Below are 19,139 nucleotides of genomic sequence, written 5' to 3' on the forward strand. Positions count from 1 at the left end.
GCTATCTGGAGAGCTGCCTGGGTGGGGAGGGGACGGATGCAAGTTTCTGAGTCACTGCCCAAGCTTCTGGGAGGTCTTGGGATTGGGGGGAGGGGACGGATTCCCCTGTCCTTGACCTTGGGACAGACAAGCCATCCTGGGAGTTCCCACCTGGTGTTGTTGAGAAAGTGCTGTGTGTCACCCCACTTGGTGGGAGGGAAGCACATGGCTTGGCTCTCCGGGGACCTGCCCTGGAGGTGGTCTGCAGGAGGGACCGCCCTTACCAGCGTCCGGCCCTCCCTCCTTTTCCTTTGAGGCTTTGGCACTGCCATCACTGATCTCTGTACCACTTGCTGCATACACCTCACTGCCCAGTTGCGGTGTAACCTTGATCTCCCCAGTTCCCTGTCACCTGCCGGGCAGTGATGGAGGAGAAGGGACACAGGCCAGGCTCTTCTGGAACCTCCCTCTTTCTTTTTTAAAACATGTATTTTTTATTTAACTGAAACATGTATTTTTATTTAACTGATTGACAGAGGAGTCTCCATCTGCTGGTTCACTCCCTAAATGGCTGCAACAGCCAGGTTCAGGCCAGGCCAAAGCCAGGAGCCTGGAGCTCCATCCAGGTCTCCCATGTGGGTTGCCAGGGCCTCAGTACTTGAGCCATCTGCTGCTGCCTTCCCAGGTGCATTAGCCGGGAGCTGGATCAGAAGCAGAGCAGCTGGGACTCGAAGCAGCACTTTAGTGTGGGATGCCAGTGTTGCAAGTCGCCACAGAGAGAGGAGCAGAGGGGATCTGCCAAGGCTTAAAAAAGGGTTTTCTTTAAAAAAAAAAAAAAAAAACTATGACTTTATTTGTTTATTATTAATTTATTTTGAAAGAGAAGGGGAGAGAGAGAGAGTTCATCCTTTGGTTCACTGCCCAAATGTTCCCAACAGCAGGAGCTGGATCAGGCTGAAGCCAGGAGCCAGGAACTCAGTCTAGGTTTCCCACATGGGTGGCAGGGACCCAAGTTCCTGAGCCATCACCTGCTGCCTTCCCTGGATACCCATCAGCCGAAAGCTGGGGTCGGGAGTGGAGCAGGCACGCTGACATGGAATGTGGCCGTCCCAGGCAGCGTCTTCCCCAGTGCACCAAATACCTGCCCCAAATCGTGGGTTTTCGGGTCCTCAGCTTCTCCCTCAGTTCCGACGGCAGACTTGGAACTCGAGGGGACCCTTTCTCATGCTCTTTGAGGGATGCTGCCCCCACTGCCTGTACAACCCCCAAGTCTTGAGCGGCTGGAGAGACCTCTGGAAAAGAGGAGGGGCCAGGGAAGGGAGTGGGGGCAGGAAGGGTCATGCCCAGTATTGATGCGCTGCCTCCCGACCGTCCTCACTCTCAGCTGATGCGGGAAATGCTCTGCCCAGCTGGGTCCGCTGTCACACAGTCCTCAGGTGCAGCCTGCCCGTGGCTGCCCAGCCCCACCCAGCCCCAGGCTGGGAGGACCTGCCAGACCAAGCCGGGCCCCTTATGGATGACTGCACTCAGCATCTCCACCCATGGCCGGGCTTCTCCGTGCCTGTGCGCGCGTGGACCCTGCCGTGTTTCCTTATCCCCACCCCTTGCCCCAGCTCCTCCTAGGAGCTAGAATCCGAGTGTCCGAGGGAATAAAGGACTTACGTTGCTTCGTTTTCTGTCTCAGGTTTATAGGGTGAAGTGGTTTGTCCAGGTTCGTGATTCTTTCAGAACGAGCCTGGAACCCAGGTCACCTGTGACTCACCCTATTTCCCGGTGACACACACAGGACTGGGGCTAGAACCCACGTCACCTGGTCTAGGAGTCCAGTGCAGGGTCCAGTCCAGGTCTTGGGTTAAGTGTGTGTGTGTGTGTGTGTGTGTGAGAGAGAGAGAGAGAGAGAGAGAGAGAGAGAGAGAGAGAGAGAAACAGACTTGATGGGAGGAGTCTCTTACCTGAAACTTTGTTCTTCAGCCTTTACTCCTGGACCCCGAAGCCAACTCTTCATCCCGAATCTGCCCCCTTCTGTTTCTCCCATATGGGATGCCAGTGTCAGCAGTGCTGCAACCAGGGTTTAACCTACTGTATACAATGCCAGCCCCAGTGCCTGCACTGTGTGCCAGTGACCCTGCTCCTTCTAAAACTCTGCCTGGGCCCACTCTAGCACACCTGGGGCCTTTCTGTGTGTTGGCAGTGAGCTGCTTGCTCTGTGAGCTCAGCTTTGACCAGGAGCTTGGGGATGGGGTGGACTGTCAGCAGTGGGGACATCCAAGCTCCATTCTCATCCACAGATGCTCTGTCCTGGCACCATAGAGGGGGAGCCCAGGAAGACCCAGGAGGGTGGCCTCCAGGCTGGGTGGGAGGTCAGCTGGCAGGTGAGGGGAGAAGGGGTTCAGAGCTGTGATGCCAAGTCCAAGGCCCGAGGACCTCACTCTTCTGTCTCCCTGGACGTCCGGCAGCCTCAGCAACCAAAGCCCAGGGCTGAGCTAAGTCGAGGGAAGGTCGTGGCACCCGAAAGCATCTGAGTGGATGTTCTATTTCTTGTAGGAATCCCTGGTGAGAAGTTCTGCACAACTAGGAATGGTGTAAAACACCAGAGTTAGGGGGTGGAGTCTGCCTCATACAAACGGAGTCTCTGGCCCAGGCCGCCCCCCACATCCCCACCGCCCCAGGACTCCTCACCCTATCTACTCTGGCTCTGGGCAGGCCGGGCCCCCGATGTGGACAGGTTCAGCTGGAAGCTGGTGGGGAGGATCTGATCCAAGCCCTGCCGGTTCCCATGGAGCTGACCTGGATGTGGGCAGGGCGGCCTGTGTGGCCCCCCCCCCCCCACCTCCAGGAACGTCTGGCCTTTCCCTGGCCCTCCAAGCTGCCCCTGCAGTGGGTGTCTCAGAGCCAAAGAGGACCTGGGACAAGGAGGCAGGAGTCCTGGGTTCTCTCGGCTGCTTTGTCTCCTGGCACAGCATGCACTCTGGACCTCTGTTCCCCTTCTATAAAGTCAAAGGGTTGCAGAGTTTTCTGTAGGGCAGGGGCTGGTTGATGTATCAGAGTAGTTGGGAAGGGGGCACTGAACGTCCTGGAGACCCCTGTATTTCCAAGGCATCCTCCTGGGTGTGGTGTCCTCGGAGGGAGGCGCACAAACAACGCTACATTGAGCCAGCCCTGACTCAGGAGAGGGGTTGGGGGATGGATGGCCCACAGTCAGCCACAGAGCCACGCTCAGACTGGACGAGTGAGCGGCCGAAGGCCAGGACCCGATCTGGGCAGACACCTAAGGTTAAGACTGACGCTGGGTAAATTCCCAAGAAAGTGGGAGATGAGGGAGCTGGAACTCTGGGGACAAGGGGAAGGTTATGAGGGCGCACTGAGTGCTCACCCTGCATCAGGAAGCAGACCCTTTCAATCAGTCCTTGTAGCGGGCCCACGAGGCTGCTCATGTCCATTTTGCAAACTGGAGAACAGTCTCAGGCTACTTATGGGCTGAAGGCCACCCAGCTGGGCTGGAAGCCCATGCATTTGACTCTGGGTCTTTTCATTGCTGTTCCATTGGGTCAGGCTGGTGCTGGGGTGGGGGACCCAGGCTCACTGCACCTGGTGTTTGGGTTGGGAGTGGTCAGATCGGTGGGTTGAGGGGGACACAAAGCAGCCAGATCCAGGGCTGCACTGCCTCTACCTGGGGTCGGAAGAGTTAAAGAACCTTCGACCCCTCCTCCCGCCTCCTCCCCAGGCTCTTCCTGTCGCTGGGTTGCAACACCGCCTGCTGCCACTCAGCCTTCTCCTCCCACCTCCTCCCTCCTCTCGGCTGTAATCTCTCTGAATTCTTCAGATTCGGGCTCCAGTTCTGGCCTAGGGTTCGAGAACCCTGGGGCCCGGCCCGTGGTCTCCGATCCTGAGTCTCCACTCTCAATTTCCCAGTCCAAAGCCCCTCCCCGCGCCTCGCCTGCCCTCGGGACCAGCGGGACTGACCCGCTCCTCCCCAGCCGCCGCCGCCGCCGCCGCCGCCGCCGCCAGCGCCCGAGCCCCAATGGGGGAGTGAGAGGCCCCAGCTGGCCGGACATGGGCCTCCCCACCGTGCCTGGCCTGCTGCTGCCACTGGTGAGACCAGGGACCCAAGCGGGAGCGGGGCAGGCCCTCCTCGGCGAGGGGCCGAGGCTTTCCTGTGTGCTCGGTGTCGCCGCAGGCCCGCGCGGCCCCGGCCCAGCCCCTGCCGGTTGATGTCCCCAGCCCTCCGGCCTGGAGCTGGGGCGGGAGAGAGTGTGCGAGGGGTGAAAGTGAAGGAGGCCTGGGGAGGGTGCGGGCCTGGGGCGGCCGGACTGTTGGCGGGGGAGGTGGTGGGCAGGCCGCGGCGGGGCAAGATTTGGCGGGGAAAGGAAAGGAGTGGGAGAGTGGGGTCAGAGCTCTCCGGGTCAGTCCAGAGGCTCCGGAGTTCTGTCCCTCTGGTCAGCTGAGTGGCCTGGGCATGCGGGGCTGTGCGGGGTGCGGCTGGCCTACAGAAGCTGTCTGAGCAAACTTCCACAGTTTGGAAGGCTGGTGAAGCCGGGAAGTGGAGTCCAGGAGAGGGCCTAGGGGGGTGGGGTGGGTTTGGGGTGCTACCTGGCTGGGCCTCCCCCACTGGGGGACTTTCGTACCCCTTCCACCCCTGGGTGGGCTGCGTGGTAGGAGTCTCCCGCGGGACTGACCCCTCGCAGGGGATGCCAGCATTGCCACCTGTGCCTAGCCAGGGTCCTGCAGCCCACAGACCTGAGCACCAATCCTTGGTTTTTTCTTCTACAGTTTGGTTTGGGGAAGTTGGTAGAAAGTTGTTTTCGTCACTGGAAAATGTTCCTTTCTCCAGCTTCAGCCTTGTTTCACTGACTCCTCGTTCTTCCTCAGTGCCGGGAACTCACCTCTTGCCCATACTTCAAGCCCTGTGCCCTGCCTCATGGGGTGGGCTTTCCCTGCCTGTGTGGACCAGTTTCTCTGGCCCCTGCCCAATTGCGGCCCACCCAGTGCCCGCGTCCACTTCCCTTACCTTTGTCTCAACACCATTCCTTCCTTTCCTCGCTGTCTCTCCAGAGGTTTCTCAGACTTGCCGGGCTTCCTTTTTTTAAAGTTTATTTATTTATTTGAAAGGCAGAGAGAGAGAGAGAGAGAGCGCACAAGAGATTAAAGACAGAGATCTTCCGTCTATTGATTCATTCCCCAAATGCTCACAACAGCCAGGGCTGGGGCAGGCCAAAGCCAGAAGTCAGGAATTGCATCCAGGTCTCCCATGTGGGTAGCAGGGACCTAAGTACTTGAGCCATCATCTGCTGCCTCCCAGAGGGTGTGTGTATTAACAGGAAGCTGGATCCCAAGTGGAGCCACGACTTGAACCCGGAGGCTCTAATAGAGGATGCTTGTATCTCAAGCAGTTTCTTCTATTCTTCCTTTCTTCCTCTTTTTTTTTTTTTAAAAACATTTATTTATTTACTTGAAAGGCAGAGTTAGAAAGAGAGAGAGAGAGAGAGAGAGAGAGAGAGATCTTCCATCCGCTGGTTCACTCCCCAAATGGTCACAACAGTCAGGACTGGGCCAGGCTGAAGCCAAGAGCCAGAAACTCCATCCGGGTCTCCCACGTGGGTGGCAGGGGCCCTAGAATTGGGCCGTCTTGTGTTGCCTTCCCAGGAGCATCATCAGGGAGCTGTCCTGGAAGCAGAGCAGACAGGACTCGAACCTGTGCTCTGATATGAGGGTGGTGGCCTGATCCACTGAGCTACAGTGCTGGCCCCCTGCAGCGTCTTAACCTCTGCGCCAGATGTCCGTCCAGGGCCTCCTTTGTGAAACCTCGTCTGTCCTGCTGGCCCCCCACCCCTCTTCTCTGCTGTGGTCCGCATTTCTGGACCCCTGTTCCCAAAGCAGCGCCCTTGGTCGCTCTCCTCTTCCTTCTCCACTCCTGCCTCCCCTGCCTTCTCCAGATCTGCCTTCCCCTCCAGCTGCCCAGCTGAAGGGCTCGGTCTTACCTCTGCTGTCTCTTTGGGGATCCATCCCCTGGCTCGCCCCCATCACAGCTGCGTGAACTTGAGCAGGTTCTATAAACCCTCCATGCAGGTACAAACTGCACCACCTGGGCCCTGCTTCATAGCGCTGATCTGAGATGAAGCAGGTTGATATTTGTTAGGGGCAGGGGTCTCCAAAAAGTTCATGGAAATGCGAATGATGAGAAAACTGTGCCTAAGCCTGGATCTCACTAAAAATAAACTCACTTTGAATTCCATTTTCTGTGAACTTCTCTGCCGTCCCCTCGTGGTTTTCGATTTGTTAACTATTGCGTAGAGATCGCAGCAGCGAACAAACTCCTGTTCTCATGGAGTTCACGGCCTAGTGGAACGGGACACAGCAGACAGCCCTCCAGAGGCGTTCAGCTTCTATGCACTGTTAGTAGTAGGTACTCAGTGGCCGCCTGTGTTTAGAAAACAGAAAGTCAAGGTAACTGAACAGGAGGGTGCTGGGTCCTGGGCTGCTGTTGTCCCAGGGCGGCCATGACCGTCACAGGACAGAGCCTCGGCTGGCGCTGACCAGGGAACAGGACAGACAGACACGTAAGGCTGCCCGTGAACTTCTCAGGTTGTCCGCATGCAGTGGGCAGCACAGAATTCATGGCTGCGGGCAGTGTCCCTGTGAGTGGGGCCACAAAGGAGTGAATACAAGACAGGGGTGGCAAAGCCAGCAGGACTTCACTGCTCCCCACGAGCCTCCAGCCTAGGAGCCAAGACAGTTTACAGAAAAAAAAAATTTCAGACCAGTCTGGAGGAAAATACCCACAGATGCGTTGTGATGTCCTAGAGCACAGATGGGAGGTGGAAGGCTTGGGGGGACGTGCCTCCAAGCCCCCGTTTGCTAATCTTTCTTGGCGGGCAGATCTCACCTTCGGGAAATGCAGGAGCTACCCCAGGCTGGCTGAGGGGTCCTGCCTGCGACAGAGCACTCCCGGGATCCAGCCTTGGCTGTCTTTGGCCCAGCGAGAGCCCTTTAAGAGCAGGAGCCGGTGTCATCCGTCTAAGTAGCCCCAGCACCCCTTGGGAACCTGGCACATAGCCTGTGCCCCTTACCTGTTCGTTGAATACAGTAAAGAACAAAAACCTTGTAGAAAGGTGGGTTTGGAGCTGCCATGTGGCAGGAGTGAGGGAGAAATGGAATGAACAATAGCCTTGAACATGGGCTCAGGGTGAGGAATTCATTCATTCAGGCCCTGTTCTCATGGGGCGCACCGTGTGCCTGGGCTGTGTTCGGAACAGAAGTGAGGCGTCCCTGGGAAGCAGCAGTCCCCTAGAAGCGATGTTTAAGTCAGGCTCTGGAGATGGAGAGGCGAATTCACACAGCAGCCAGTGCAAGTTGAAGCCTGCGTGCAGATAAGAAAGTGCGTGGGCTGGATGGGAGCGGGAAAGAGGCCGGCCTGGCAGTCACCTGGAAGACGGCTGCAGCCATCCAGGGGACGTGGCAGGCCTAGAGAGCCCGCAGAGGAAGGAGCAGAGAGGTGAATGGACAGGTAGGGTGGCAGCAGGGTTAGGGACAGGATCCCGAGATGAGAGCTGTGTCTGAGGCCTTGGCGTTGGCAGGGTGACATTTGTGAGACGGTGACATAGGTGAGAGTGAGGCAGGAGGGCAGGGGCATAGCCAAGTGGACATGCATACGGGACAGGCCAGAATGAGGCTTGCAAACTCTTTTCTGCCTGGGTATCATTTGCACGTGCCTCATTCACGCGTCAGTGAAGGGAACCTGTGGCCCATCCTCATTCACCTGGGTGCAGGTTTGTGGGGAGGTGGGGGCTAGTCTGAACCGCTCCCACCCCAGCCCAGAGAGATGCATGCGTTCCTGGGGGGGGGTGCTGCCTCTGCACCGCCTCGTTGGGCTGGGTTCAGCAGGAGAGCACAGGTCAGCTGCTAGGTCAGCTGCTGGGTCAGCCGCTGGGCCATCCGCACATGTGTATGTATCTGCTCCTCTGGCTGGCCAACACAATGACACTGTCTGCCCGAGACACTGTCTCTCCTCTCATGGCTTTATGGTCTGCTTGGGGAGATTGTATCTACTCACCAACATAACCATATTATGATAAGAGCCAGAGGAGATACCATCAGTTCGTGGTAGTCAGATTCACAGAGGGCTGTCTGCGAGCTTGGGTCATGGAAATGTGTGTCATCAACGGGTGCCTGCATGGCAAGGAGGTGGCATCTCGGCGAGGCCCTCGGGTCTCCACTTTAGGTGAACTCACATGTTTTGATGGCACAGACGCGGTAGTGCCAGGGAGAAGGGCACAGCGAACGGGTCCCTGGGAGGTGGCTGGGTCAGGGTTAGCCCACAGGGTCCGTCTCCGCTTTCTCAGCCCCGCTCTACAGCCCCAGTACAGGAAGTCACACTTTAGAGCCTCCCTAGGCGGAAGCTGTGGGGGAGTTGGAGGGGTGCTGGGCCGCCCCCAACTGTCTCCGCGGCACCCCCGGCTTCCTGGGGACTGCACTCTGGCTGGAGCTTACCTCCTCTGTCTGCTGTTTTGCTGGATAATGCAAATGTCAAGGACCTGGCCCGGCTCATAGGCCAGCCGCTGCCACAAGGGGTGCCTCTGGGGAAGGGGGGGTGGGCGGCAGAGGCTGGGGACCTGGCCTCTGGGTGCTAGAGCGAGCTGGCCTGAACACTGCCGTGGGCCTGGAGAATGGCACTGCTTCCCTCCCAACAGCCCTTCGTCCCAGCTCCCTTGTTCCTGGAAGTGGGTGTTCAGGGCTCTGGAGTTTTCCTCAGAGGCCAGGGTGCTTGGAGGGGAGAGGCTGTGGAGACTCAGGATTGGCTGGGACTCCAGAGAGGCCCCCAAGCCCAGGACCAGCCAGACTGTGGGAATGCGGTGAACCCAGGGTGGGAGGGCGCCCTGGCCTGGCCTGGCCTGCGCTCTGCTGGACCTGGGGAGCACCAGGGGGCTGCCGGGAGAGCCCAGGGGATGGGTTTATCTGCCAGAGGCTGGAGGAGGAGCGGGGGTGGGGCCTAGTCTAAAGGAAAGAGGCGGGAAGGAGCTGAGTGACCCCCAAGGAGGGGTGGGTACTGGCCTGAATGGAGGAAGCTGGGGGTCAGGGAGACTTCCCTTTGGGATGGGATGGGGAGAGGGAGGCATTTCCTGAAATGTGCAGGCCAAGTGGAACAGGGGTCCACTGCCTGGTGCGGTTAAGGAGTGGAGGGTAGCAGGGAGGGATAGAGAGACTGGCCCGGAGGAGGAAAGGGTGGCCTGCGGTCCCACTTGCTGGCTAGGCTCTTTCTGCTGACTCATGACCCCTGAGGAGCTAGGGAAGCTGCTAGTTCCCTCTCCTCTCCTCTCCATCCCCTCCCTCCCTCTGGCCTGAGTCACTGGGCGGAGCTGCTGGGAAAAGATTTCTCTTTCCCGGATCTGACTTAACCCCCAAAGGCCTGCGACCCGAGAGAACCTCTCTCCCTACCTCCTCCAAGCAGGCGCCTCCCTCACTGGCCAGAGGCCTCCAGAAGCTCCCCCCAGGGCTGATCCAGGACTGGAGAGCCCCTAGTTTCTCTTCCTGACGCTCTCACCTCCAAGCCTGCTTAATGAGACGTGAAGTGTCAGTGACCTTACAGGCTCCAAGTTCTTCCTTTGGGGAAATAAACCACACATTTAGGATTAGGAAGTTCTTCCCATAACCAGCCCTTCCTGTTGTCCTTACAGCCCCTGGCTTCTGGATGGGAGAGCCTCCTTGTCTGCTGGGCTCGCAGTGGGTGGCTGGCCCTCTTCCAGCTCTGTGCGGCTGTGGCTGCAGCATCACCCAGTGGGTGACTCAGGTGCCACCCGTTCCAGTCTGTGGAGCTGGGGAGGCTGGAGCTGCTCGCTGTGGACTGTCAGGCCCTGCTCTCCTGGGCTGGGTGTCTGTGGTCTGATTGGTCTGCTCCTCCATGTTTAACATCCTTTGAAGACATCCTGTTATCTGTACACAAAGCGGCTCCAAGCAGCAGAGAAAAAAGTCAAGGCCCAGGGAACGAGAGAAATGAAGCTGGCAGAGATCAGAGAAGCGAGTGTGCGCAGGAGCTGCTCGCTGACTCCCGGCTTCTGTTTGTCGGTACGGAGGCTAGAGCAGGGCAGGCCGTGTGGGTGCTGTGGACTTGGCCAGAGGCTGTAAAACCCGTTTCCCAGCGCCCTGGTGTGCAAAGGGCTTCTGGACTCCTGGCAAACCCCCAGCTCCTGTCCTAATGGTCATTTGAGCTGAATCATCTGCTTCTGGCAAACTCTAGTTTTGCGTGACTGCCTTTGCTCACGCCCACTCCTGCCTGCAACTAAATCTGTCACCTGCCTATCCCATCCCTGACCCCTGAACTTTCCCTCTCAGTCCCCTCCCTGTCTGTCCTTGCCAACTGGGAGTGTTTGTGGAGGTTGACTGGTGGGAGGGAAGTGTCAGCGCAGGATTCCCTCGTCAGGTTCAGGTTCGCCACAAAGGCTTAAAGGAGCTCCTCCTCCAGCTCTCCGGCTGCCCAGGATGAGCAGGGGCTTCGACCCCGATCTGATTGCTCCAGGAAACTTTCCACCAGTAGAACATAATCCAGGAAAGTGCCCAGAGCCTGCCTGCCCACCTCTGTGAGGGTTCACATGGAAAGAACCCTGTGACCCCCGTTCCCACATGGAGTGGTGCTCCCTAATCTCTCGGGCTGCCTGCTGGAAGAAAAGGCCAGAATGGGGGGACCTGCCAGGCCCTGGTCCAGACATTTTCTTGCACATCTGCCCTGTGTGTATCACTGTTAGCTACTCTAAGGGACTCCAAATGAGGATAAAAAAACAGCCTAGGGCCCGGAGCCCCCAGGCCAAGAGCTGAAGGGACAGAAATCAGCACATAGGATACCTGGAGAGCAGTTCAGTACCAGATCACACGGTGCCAACTGTCAAGGAAGAACTTCAGTGTGCGGTGGCCCGGGCAGGGGAGTGAGGGTGGGGGTGGGGGGTGCCTCCCCGAGGAGGGACTGGAGCTGAGGAGGTTTTCGATTTGCTGTGTCTGAGCCTCCTACCCCTACCTCTCCTGAGGGTGTCTCCTTCCTGATTCTTCCCCAGGTGCTCCTGGCTCTGTTGGAAATACACCCCCTAGGGGTTGCTGGACTGGTCCCTCACCTTGGGGACTGGGAGAAGGGAGAGACTGTGTGTCCCCAGGGAAAATACAACCACTCTCAAAATAAGTCCATCTGCTGCACCAAGTGCCACAAAGGTAGGAGACAGGGGTTTGCAGATTTGCCCAGGCATGGGGCCCCTGCTCCCTTGCGTGGCTTTTTCCCCGATGTTCTAGAACCTGTGCTTCCTGCCCTCAGTGCCCTATCTTTGCTGCCCCTCCTGGGCTGGGATTTTCTCCCTGCTTTCTCTGGCTGGGCTCTGTAGCATGGGGCTTCTTCCCAGAGCTCTCAGCTGCAGCCTGACCTCGATGCCCTGTTCTCAGGAACCTACTTGTACAATGACTGTCCTGGCCCAGGCCTGGACTCGGACTGCAGGAAGTGTGAAAACGGCACCTTTACCGCCTCGGAGAACCACCTCACCCAGTGCCTCAGCTGCTCCAAATGCCGGAAGGGTGCGTCTGGGGAGAGGGCCAGGGCCCTGCGGAGACAGAGAGGCTGCTGGCTTGAGCCGCGTGCCTACCCAGTCCCTGTGGGAGTGCACGTCCACAAATCAGTGCCCATAGGGGGGGCAGGGGTGTGTGTGCAGGCGTGGGACAGTGTGCATGTGTGCGCGTGTGGCACAGAGACACACGCGGGAGGGGTGTCTGAGAATGAAGGGGTGCGGAGAGAGGGTGAGTGGCGTTGTCGCGGAGGGGGACGCAGGACTCATGCACCACCTTGTCCTCTTACCAGAGAGGAATCAGGTGGAGATTTCTTCTTGCACAGTGGACCATGACACCGTGTGTGGCTGCAGGAAGAACCAGTACCGGCGTTACTGGGCAAAAACCCAGTTCCAGTGCTCCAACTGCAGCCTTTGCCTCAACGGCACCGTGATCATCCCCTGTGAGCAGGGTCCTCCCGGTCCCCAGAGGAGGGTGGCGCTCCCCTTCCTGCCCACTCCCACGGGCTGCACGCTGGGGGGCCGCCTCCCCCACCCCGCCTCACTCGCTCGGGCCCTCGGGGAGCAGGGCGCTCCCCCTGTAGCTGCCGTGCTTGCTTCTCCCCGCAGGCCAGGAGAGTCAGGACACCGTGTGTGACTGCCATGCAGGCTTCTTCCTAAGAGAAAACCAGTGCGTCCCCTGTAGTAAGTGAGTATCTCTGCCAGCTGCGGGGTGTGGCATGGGGTCCCACAGCTGTGGCTGAGGGTGACTGGCAGGGGCTGGCTGAGTGGCGGGCACTTCATTGAGACACCAGATAGTGGAGTGGGTGTTGTGGTGCGGCTGGTGAAGCCAGCATCCCATGTCAGAGTGCCAGCCAGTTCAAGTTCCAGCTGCTCTGCTTCATATCCAGCTCCCTGCCAGTGTGCCTGGAAAGGCAGTGGAGGATGGCCTCAGGCGCTTGGTCCCCTGCTGCTCACATGGGAGACCAGGGTGGAATTCCTGGCTCCTGGCTTTGGATCGGCTCAGACTCCGTTGTTATGGCCATTTGTGGAGTGAACCAGTAGATGGAAGATCTGTCTCTCTCTGTCTCCCTGCCTTTCAGATCAATCCTTCAAAAAAAACAAACAGACACCAGACAGTCCTGCCCACTCCCCCAACTTGTTTCTCAAAACTTCTTAAAATTTATTTTCATTTGAAAGACAGAGACAGAGATCTCCCATCCTCTGGTTCACTCTCCATATGCCAAATCCAGAAGCCAAGAACTCAATTTGGGTCTCGCACATGGATGGCAGGGACCCAAGTACTTGAGCCATCACCACCTGCTGCCTCCCAGGATTGGATCAGAAGTGGAGCCAGGACTTGGACTGGATACCCTGTCCCATGTGGGATGCAGGCATCCCTAGCAGCATCTTGACTGCTGTATCAAGCACCTGCCCCTCTTCAACTCTTTAAGAAGTCTTTGGGGAAAGAAGTACATACCCCAGGAACTTGTAGTCCAGCTCAGGTCTTCAGACCTTGGGCAAAAGGGGTCTCTCTCATCGGACCTTATCTGAGGAAGTATGATGGCTTAGGCTTACCTGGCAGCTCTGTGTGTATACGGTAAACAATGCCATCTCTTAGTACTGACAGCATTTTAGGTTTGATGCAATACTCTCTCTTCTCCCTAGTCGCTTTGACCAAGCCCCCTAACCTTTTTAGGCTCCACAGAGGCTGTTCTTACACACTCCCTTGCAACAAAGAAACTGAGGAGGGCTCTCAGTGAACTGTCCTGGGTTTAAGTCCCAGCCTAACCATGTACTGGCTGTGCAACTGTGGGCAAGTTACTGAACATCTCTCAGTCTTATTTTTTTGTTTGTTTATTTATTTCTATTTTTTGTGTTTTCAAGATCTTTTTTTTTTAAGATTTACTTATTGGCTGTCGCTGCATCTCACTAGGCTAATCCTCCGCCTGCAGCACCGGTACACCGGGTTCTAGTCCCGGTCGGGGCGCCGGATTCTGTCCCGGTTGCTCCTCTTCCAGTCCAGCTCTCTGCTGTGGCCCAGGAGTGCAGTGGAGGATGGCCCAAGTGCTTGAGCCCTGCACCCGCATGGGAGACCAGGAGGAAGCACCTGGCTTCGGATTGGCGTAGCGCGCCGGCCGTAGTAGCCATTTGTGGGGTGAACCAATGGAAGGAAGACCTTTCTCTCTGTCTCTCTCTCTCTCTCACAACTCTGCCTGTCAAAAAAAAAAAAAAAAAAAAAGATTTACTTATTTATTTGAAAAGCAGAAGTTACACAGAGACAGAGAGAGACAGCTATCTTCAGTGCTCTGGTTCATTCTCCAGAGTGGCTGTAACAGCCAGGACTGAGCCAGGCTGAAGCCAGAAGCCAGGAGTTTCTTCCTGGTCTCCTTTGTGGGATGCTGGCACTTCAGGCCAGGGCTTTAACCCGCGAAGCCACAGCACAGGCCCCAGATTTTTTTTTTTTTAAAGATTTATTTTTTATTTATTTGAAAGGCAGAGTTACAGAGAGTGAGACAGAGAGATCTTCCATCCACTGGTTCATTCCCACAGTGGCCAGGGCTGGGCCAGGCCAAAGCCAGGAGCCTGGAACTCCATCTGGGTCTCCCAGACAGGGGGCAGGGGTCTAAGGACTTATCATCATCCACTGCTTTCCCCGGCACATTAGCAGGGAGCTGGATTGGAAGTGGAGCAGCCAGGTCTCAAACCAGATGCTATTGTCTCCAGCAGAGGCTTAACCTGCTATACCACAGTGCAGCCTCATTTTTCTTATATTTCTAAAAAGCAATTTATTTACTTATTTGAGTGGTAGAGAGAGACACACACACACACAGAACATGTTCCCGTCTACTGGTTCAGGCCTCAAATGCCTGCAGCAATGGTGGGACTGGGCTGGAAGCCAGGAGCCAGGAACTCACTCCAGATCTGTCACATCGGTGGCAGGGACCCAAATACTTCAGTGACTACTACTACCTCCCATGGTGGACATTAGCTGAAGCTGGACTCGAGAGCCAGAAGTCAAATCCAGACATTTCAACATGGGATTCAGGCATTTTACTGGTGTCTTAGTTGCTAGTCACACACAACTCCTCACCTTTCATGTAAGGATAGTGACGCCGTTTGACAAAGCCGTGAGAGCCACGGCCAGTGTGGTGGTGCAGTGGGCTAAGCTCCGCCTTTGACTCTGGCATCCCATGTTAGAGCACAGGGTTCAAGTCCTGGCCGCTTCACTTCCTTTCTAACCCCCTGCCCGGGAAAAGCAGAGGTGACCCAAGTACTTGGGTCCCTGCCACCCACGAGGGAGGCCTGGATGGAGTTCCCAGCTCCTGGTTTCAGCCTGGCCCAGCCCAGACTGTCGCAGCCATCTGGGTAGCAAACCAGTGGATGGAAAGTTCTCTTTCTCTCTCTCCTTCTCTGTTGCTTTGCCTTTCAAGTAAAAAAATTTTTTTTAACTCTTGTGAGAATAACAAAAATACTACAGAATGTCTGACACAAAGCTGTTTTTCTATTTTTTCCACTAAGCTTCAGCTGCTGTTGAAAGGACTTGTATGGCTTTCCCTGCTTTCAGATTTCTGCTGTGAGCACACCTTCTCAGGGCGTGCCCCTGCTCCCGTGGAGCGCTCGGCAGGCCACACTGCCAGTGGCAGTCCCAACAGGAGACAAGCTGGTCCTACAGAGGCGCACACATAGGCTTAATGTTCACACAGGTCAGGTCAGGTCCTGTAGCTAGCGCCATCCTTTGCCACGTTCTCATCAGCAAAACAGCGGTACAATAACAACTTGAGTGACAGCGACCAATTCTGGGACACGGACTGTGCCAGTCTCGGTCCTCAGTCCCGAGGGTCGGGTTCGCTGCCCTTTGTACTGATGTGGAAGCTGGGCTCGGAGGAGATGCGGCTTGTTGAGAGTCCACACTGCCAGCTAGGGATGGTGTTGGAACTCGTACACGGCTTGTTGAGAGTCCAGACTGCCAGCCAGGGATGGGTTGGAATTCGTACCCTGACCATGTTTAACATTTTTCTATAGAGTCTTTTATTTTTAAGATTGATTTATTTGAAAGGCAAAGTGACAGAAGGAGAGACAGAGACACTCTTCCATCCACTGGTTCGCTCCCTAAATGCCCACAACAGCCAGGACTGGGCCAGGCCAAAGCCAGGAATTCCATCCGGGTCTCCCATGTTCCCACGTGGGTGGCAGGAACCCAGACACGTAGGCTACCTTCACTGCCTCCCCGGCGCACTTAAAAGGAAGCTGGATGGGAAGTGGAGACGAGGACTCAGTCCAAGCATCTGACACAAGATGCGGTGTCCCAAGTGAAGGCCTAACTTGCTGTTCGGTGCCCGCCCCTCTGACGATCCCTTCCGATTCTAAAATGTATCATCTTCTGTGACGGTTTCTTTGGCATCAGTTCCCAGGACAGGTTAAGCCTCATTATATCAAGAGATAGCAAAGATGTTTGTGAGGCAAAGATACAATCTCTATGTGTGTCTGTGTGTCTCTTTGTTTTTAGTTTGTGTGATTTATGTGATTCGGTGTGTCCTGTGTGTGTATCTCTGTGTGTCTGTGTATCTCAGTGTTTTGTATATGTGTGTGTTTTGTGTATCGGCGTGTATACCTGTGTGTCTGTGTTTTGTTTGTGTATCTCTGTGTCTGTGTGTTTTGAGTATGTGTTTTGTGTGTGTCTGCTGTGTATCTGTGTGTCCGTGTTTTTGTTTGTGTATCTGTCTGTTTTGTGTCTCTGTGTTTTGCCTGTGTCTGTGCTGTGTATCTGTGTGTCTGTGTATCGCTGTATTTTGTGTATGTGTGTGTTTTGTGTGTGTATCTGTGCGTATCTCTGTGTGTCTGTGTTTGGGGTATCTGTGTCTGTGTTTTGTGTATCTCTGTGACTGTTTTGTGTATTGTGTTTTGCGTGTGTCCGTGCTGTGTACCTCTGTCTGTGTTTTGTTTGTGTATCTCTGTGTGTTTTGTGTATCTGTGTTTTGCGTGTGTCCGTGTTGTGTGTGTGTGTGTGTTTTGTTTGTGTATCTCTGTGTGTTTTGTGTAGCTGTGTTTTGCGTGTGTCCGTGCTGTGTATCTCTGTGTCTGTGTTTTGCTTGTGTATCTCTGTGTGTTTTGTGTATCTGTTTTGCGTGTGTCCGTGCTGTGTATCTGTGTGTGTGTGTTCTCCAGTGGCAGGGCCTCTGTTCACCATCGCCGTCTCCTCTTTCAGTTGTAAGGAGAACCCAGTGTGCATGAAACTGTGCCTGCCCCCGACCGGGAACGTCCAGGGCTCTCAGGACTCAGGTGAGGAGGAGCGCCCTCGCCCAGCTGCCCTCTACAGTCCTTGCCCCTCCCCCACCCACCCATCCCCCCACCCATCCCCTGACCATGAACTTCGCTCTGCAGGCGCCACAGTGCTGCTGCCCCTGGTGATCTTCTTTGGTCTGTGCCTGCTCTCCCTGCTCTTCACTGTTTTAATGTGCCACTACCAGCGGCGGTGGAAGCCCAAGTTCTACTCCATTGGTGAGGGGGCCCTTGGCAGGGGACAGGGCGCTGGGGAGCCTGTGGGAGGAGGCTGGGTGGCTCAGACACGCAAGCGTGGGGGGTGCGAGGAGGAGGGTCCCCCATCTCACTGCCCAGGACTCTGTGGGTGGAGGGGGGCCCTGAGTGGCTAGGGGGAGGTCACGCTCTGTCGCTAGTTCTCTTGTCCCTGGGGCCACATAAGCCGTGAGGCATGTCACCACAAGTCCCCACTGCCAACCCCAGGACGGGGCGCCAGGCCTGAGAAGAGGGGAAGTGAAATTTATACTCTGTTTCTTTTTTCTCAGTTTGTGGGAAAGCGACACCTGTCAAAGAGGTGAGATGAAACCAGAGACCTGCCCCCCAAATTTCCCTGACTGCTCCTTATCATTGTAACACCCCGATCACCTGGGATCACCCTTGCTCCCACTCGGGGGCTCCCCTAATTCCCTCCAGCCCCAACCCCCAACCAGAATGAGGGCTGAGGCTGCCTTCCCCTCCCCCACTAACGCTGTGCCCACTCTCTTTCAGGGGGAGCTTGAAGGTCTTCCTGCCAAACCCCTCGCCCCTGCCCCAGGAGTCTGCCCGCCTCCAGGCTTCAGCCCCATCCCCGGCTTCAGCCCCGACCTGGGCATCTGTACCAACTCCACTTCCACCTTTCCCCGTGAGGACTGGCCCAGCTTCAGGGCTATGCCGCCCTCCAGAGGGGTGGCCCTGGCCTACCGGGAGGCTGAGCCCGTCCACACCACGGCCCTGGCCTCCACACCCATCCTCACCCCGCTTCAGAAGTGGGAGGACTGCAGCGCCCCCGCGGCGGTGGCCCCGCAGCAGCGCCCCGACAGTGAGTTCCTCGCGGGGTCGGGCGCGGCTCCGGGAGGCAGCAGGGCCGGGTGGAGGGCGGCCGCAGAAGGCTCAACGCCCCGCGTCCCCACAGCCGACCCCGTGACGCTGTATGCCGTGGTGGACGGCGTGCCCCCATCTCGCTGGCGGGAGTTTGTGCGGCGCCTGGGGCTCCGCGAGCACGAGATAGAGCGGCTGGAGCTGCAGAACGGGCGCTGCCTGCGCGAGGCCCAGTACAGCATGCTGGCGGCCTGGCGGCAGCGCACGCCGCGCCACGAAGCCACGCTGGACCTGCTGGGCAGCGTGCTCCGCGACATGGACCTGCTCGGCTGCCTGGAGGACATCGAGGCGGTGCTGGGCGGCCCCGCCTCCCAGCCGTCGGAGGCCCGCCTTCCGCGGTGAGGCCACGCCCCTCTGGGGGGCGCTGCGTGCCCCGCCCTGAGGCCACGCCCTCTCCGAAGGACGCTGAGTGCCCCGCTCTGTGAGGCCACGCCTCGGCTGCCTGGAGGACGTCGAGGAGGCGCGGCATGGCCCGCTTCCCCCTCCTGTCGCTCCGCCTTGCCTGATGGAGCCACGCCCCCGGCTGCCAGGAGGACTTCGAGGAGGCGAGGCGTGGCCCCGCCTCCCCCTTCGCTCCGCCTCACCCGGTGGAGCCACGCCCCTGGCTGCCTGGAGGCCGTCGGAGGCGCTGTGTGTCCCTCCTCCTGGTCCCCGTCCCCGCCTCGGAGGAGGAGCCTACCCTGGGAGATGCCCTCTGGGCCTTTTCTTCTGGAGCGGATCCTGGAGGGGCAGGCGTGAACTAGCAGCCACTTACTTGGTGCTACCCGTTCCGTGCACACACACAGCGTTTCAAACTCAGCTGCCGGAGCACCGCCCAGCTGTGCCCGCTTGAGTGCTCCCGAGGCTGAGCGTGCCCGGGGCCCGAGTGGGTGGTTGTGGACTACAGGACGTGGAGGGCCCAGCAGAGCTGCTCCGGCCCCTGGTAGGTCCGGGGACCTCTCTCGCAGCAGATAAGCATGTTTATATCAGTTGTGTCACACTAATAGAACCCTGGCGCCCCTCTGCCCCTTGCCCGGACGCGTCCTGGGGCAGGGGCCAAGGGCAGAACAGTGAGCCCTCCAGCCGGAGCGGCAGGCTTTTGTAAATTCACTAAAACCCAGAAATTAAAGCTCCACTCCCACGGGGATGGTCTGTCTCTGTGGGCATCTGCACCCTGAGGGGTGGGGTGGGGAAAGTCCCAACCCAGGGCCAGAGGGCCCACCAGTCGCGCGGTGACAGCACCCCCCCACACACACCCCCATCTTCCCAGGC

General features: G+C 57.4%; 1 protein-coding gene across 2 annotated transcripts; it reads left to right on the forward strand.

Moving 5' to 3' along the window:
- Window positions 1–3,707: 3,707 nt before the first annotated feature.
- TNFRSF1A (TNF receptor superfamily member 1A) lies at window positions 3,708–19,012 on the forward strand. 2 transcript variants are annotated; one of them, XM_002712835.5, is made up of 10 exons: window positions 3,708–4,071; window positions 11,019–11,169; window positions 11,395–11,523; window positions 11,804–11,953; window positions 12,120–12,198; window positions 16,699–16,772; window positions 16,875–16,991; window positions 17,297–17,325; window positions 17,520–17,829; window positions 17,923–19,012. In XM_002712835.5, the coding sequence occupies exons 1-10, from the start codon at window positions 4,033–4,035 to the stop codon at window positions 18,228–18,230; spliced, it is 1,386 nt and encodes a 461-aa protein (XP_002712881.1). In that variant the 5' UTR covers window positions 3,708–4,032; the 3' UTR covers window positions 18,231–19,012. The 2 variants fall into 2 exon arrangements, with proteins under 2 accessions (XP_002712881.1, XP_017198891.1); XM_017343402.4 differs by lacking the exon at window positions 3,708–4,071 and adding an exon at window positions 9,651–10,038.
- The last annotated feature ends 127 nt before the right edge of the window (window positions 19,013–19,139 follow it).

Source organism: Oryctolagus cuniculus, chromosome 9, assembly GCF_051225735.1.
Source record: "Oryctolagus cuniculus isolate XC-2025 breed Fujian yellow rabbit chromosome 9, ASM5122573v1, whole genome shotgun sequence".
In the NCBI taxonomy this organism is placed as follows: Eukaryota; Metazoa; Chordata; class Mammalia; order Lagomorpha; family Leporidae; genus Oryctolagus; species Oryctolagus cuniculus.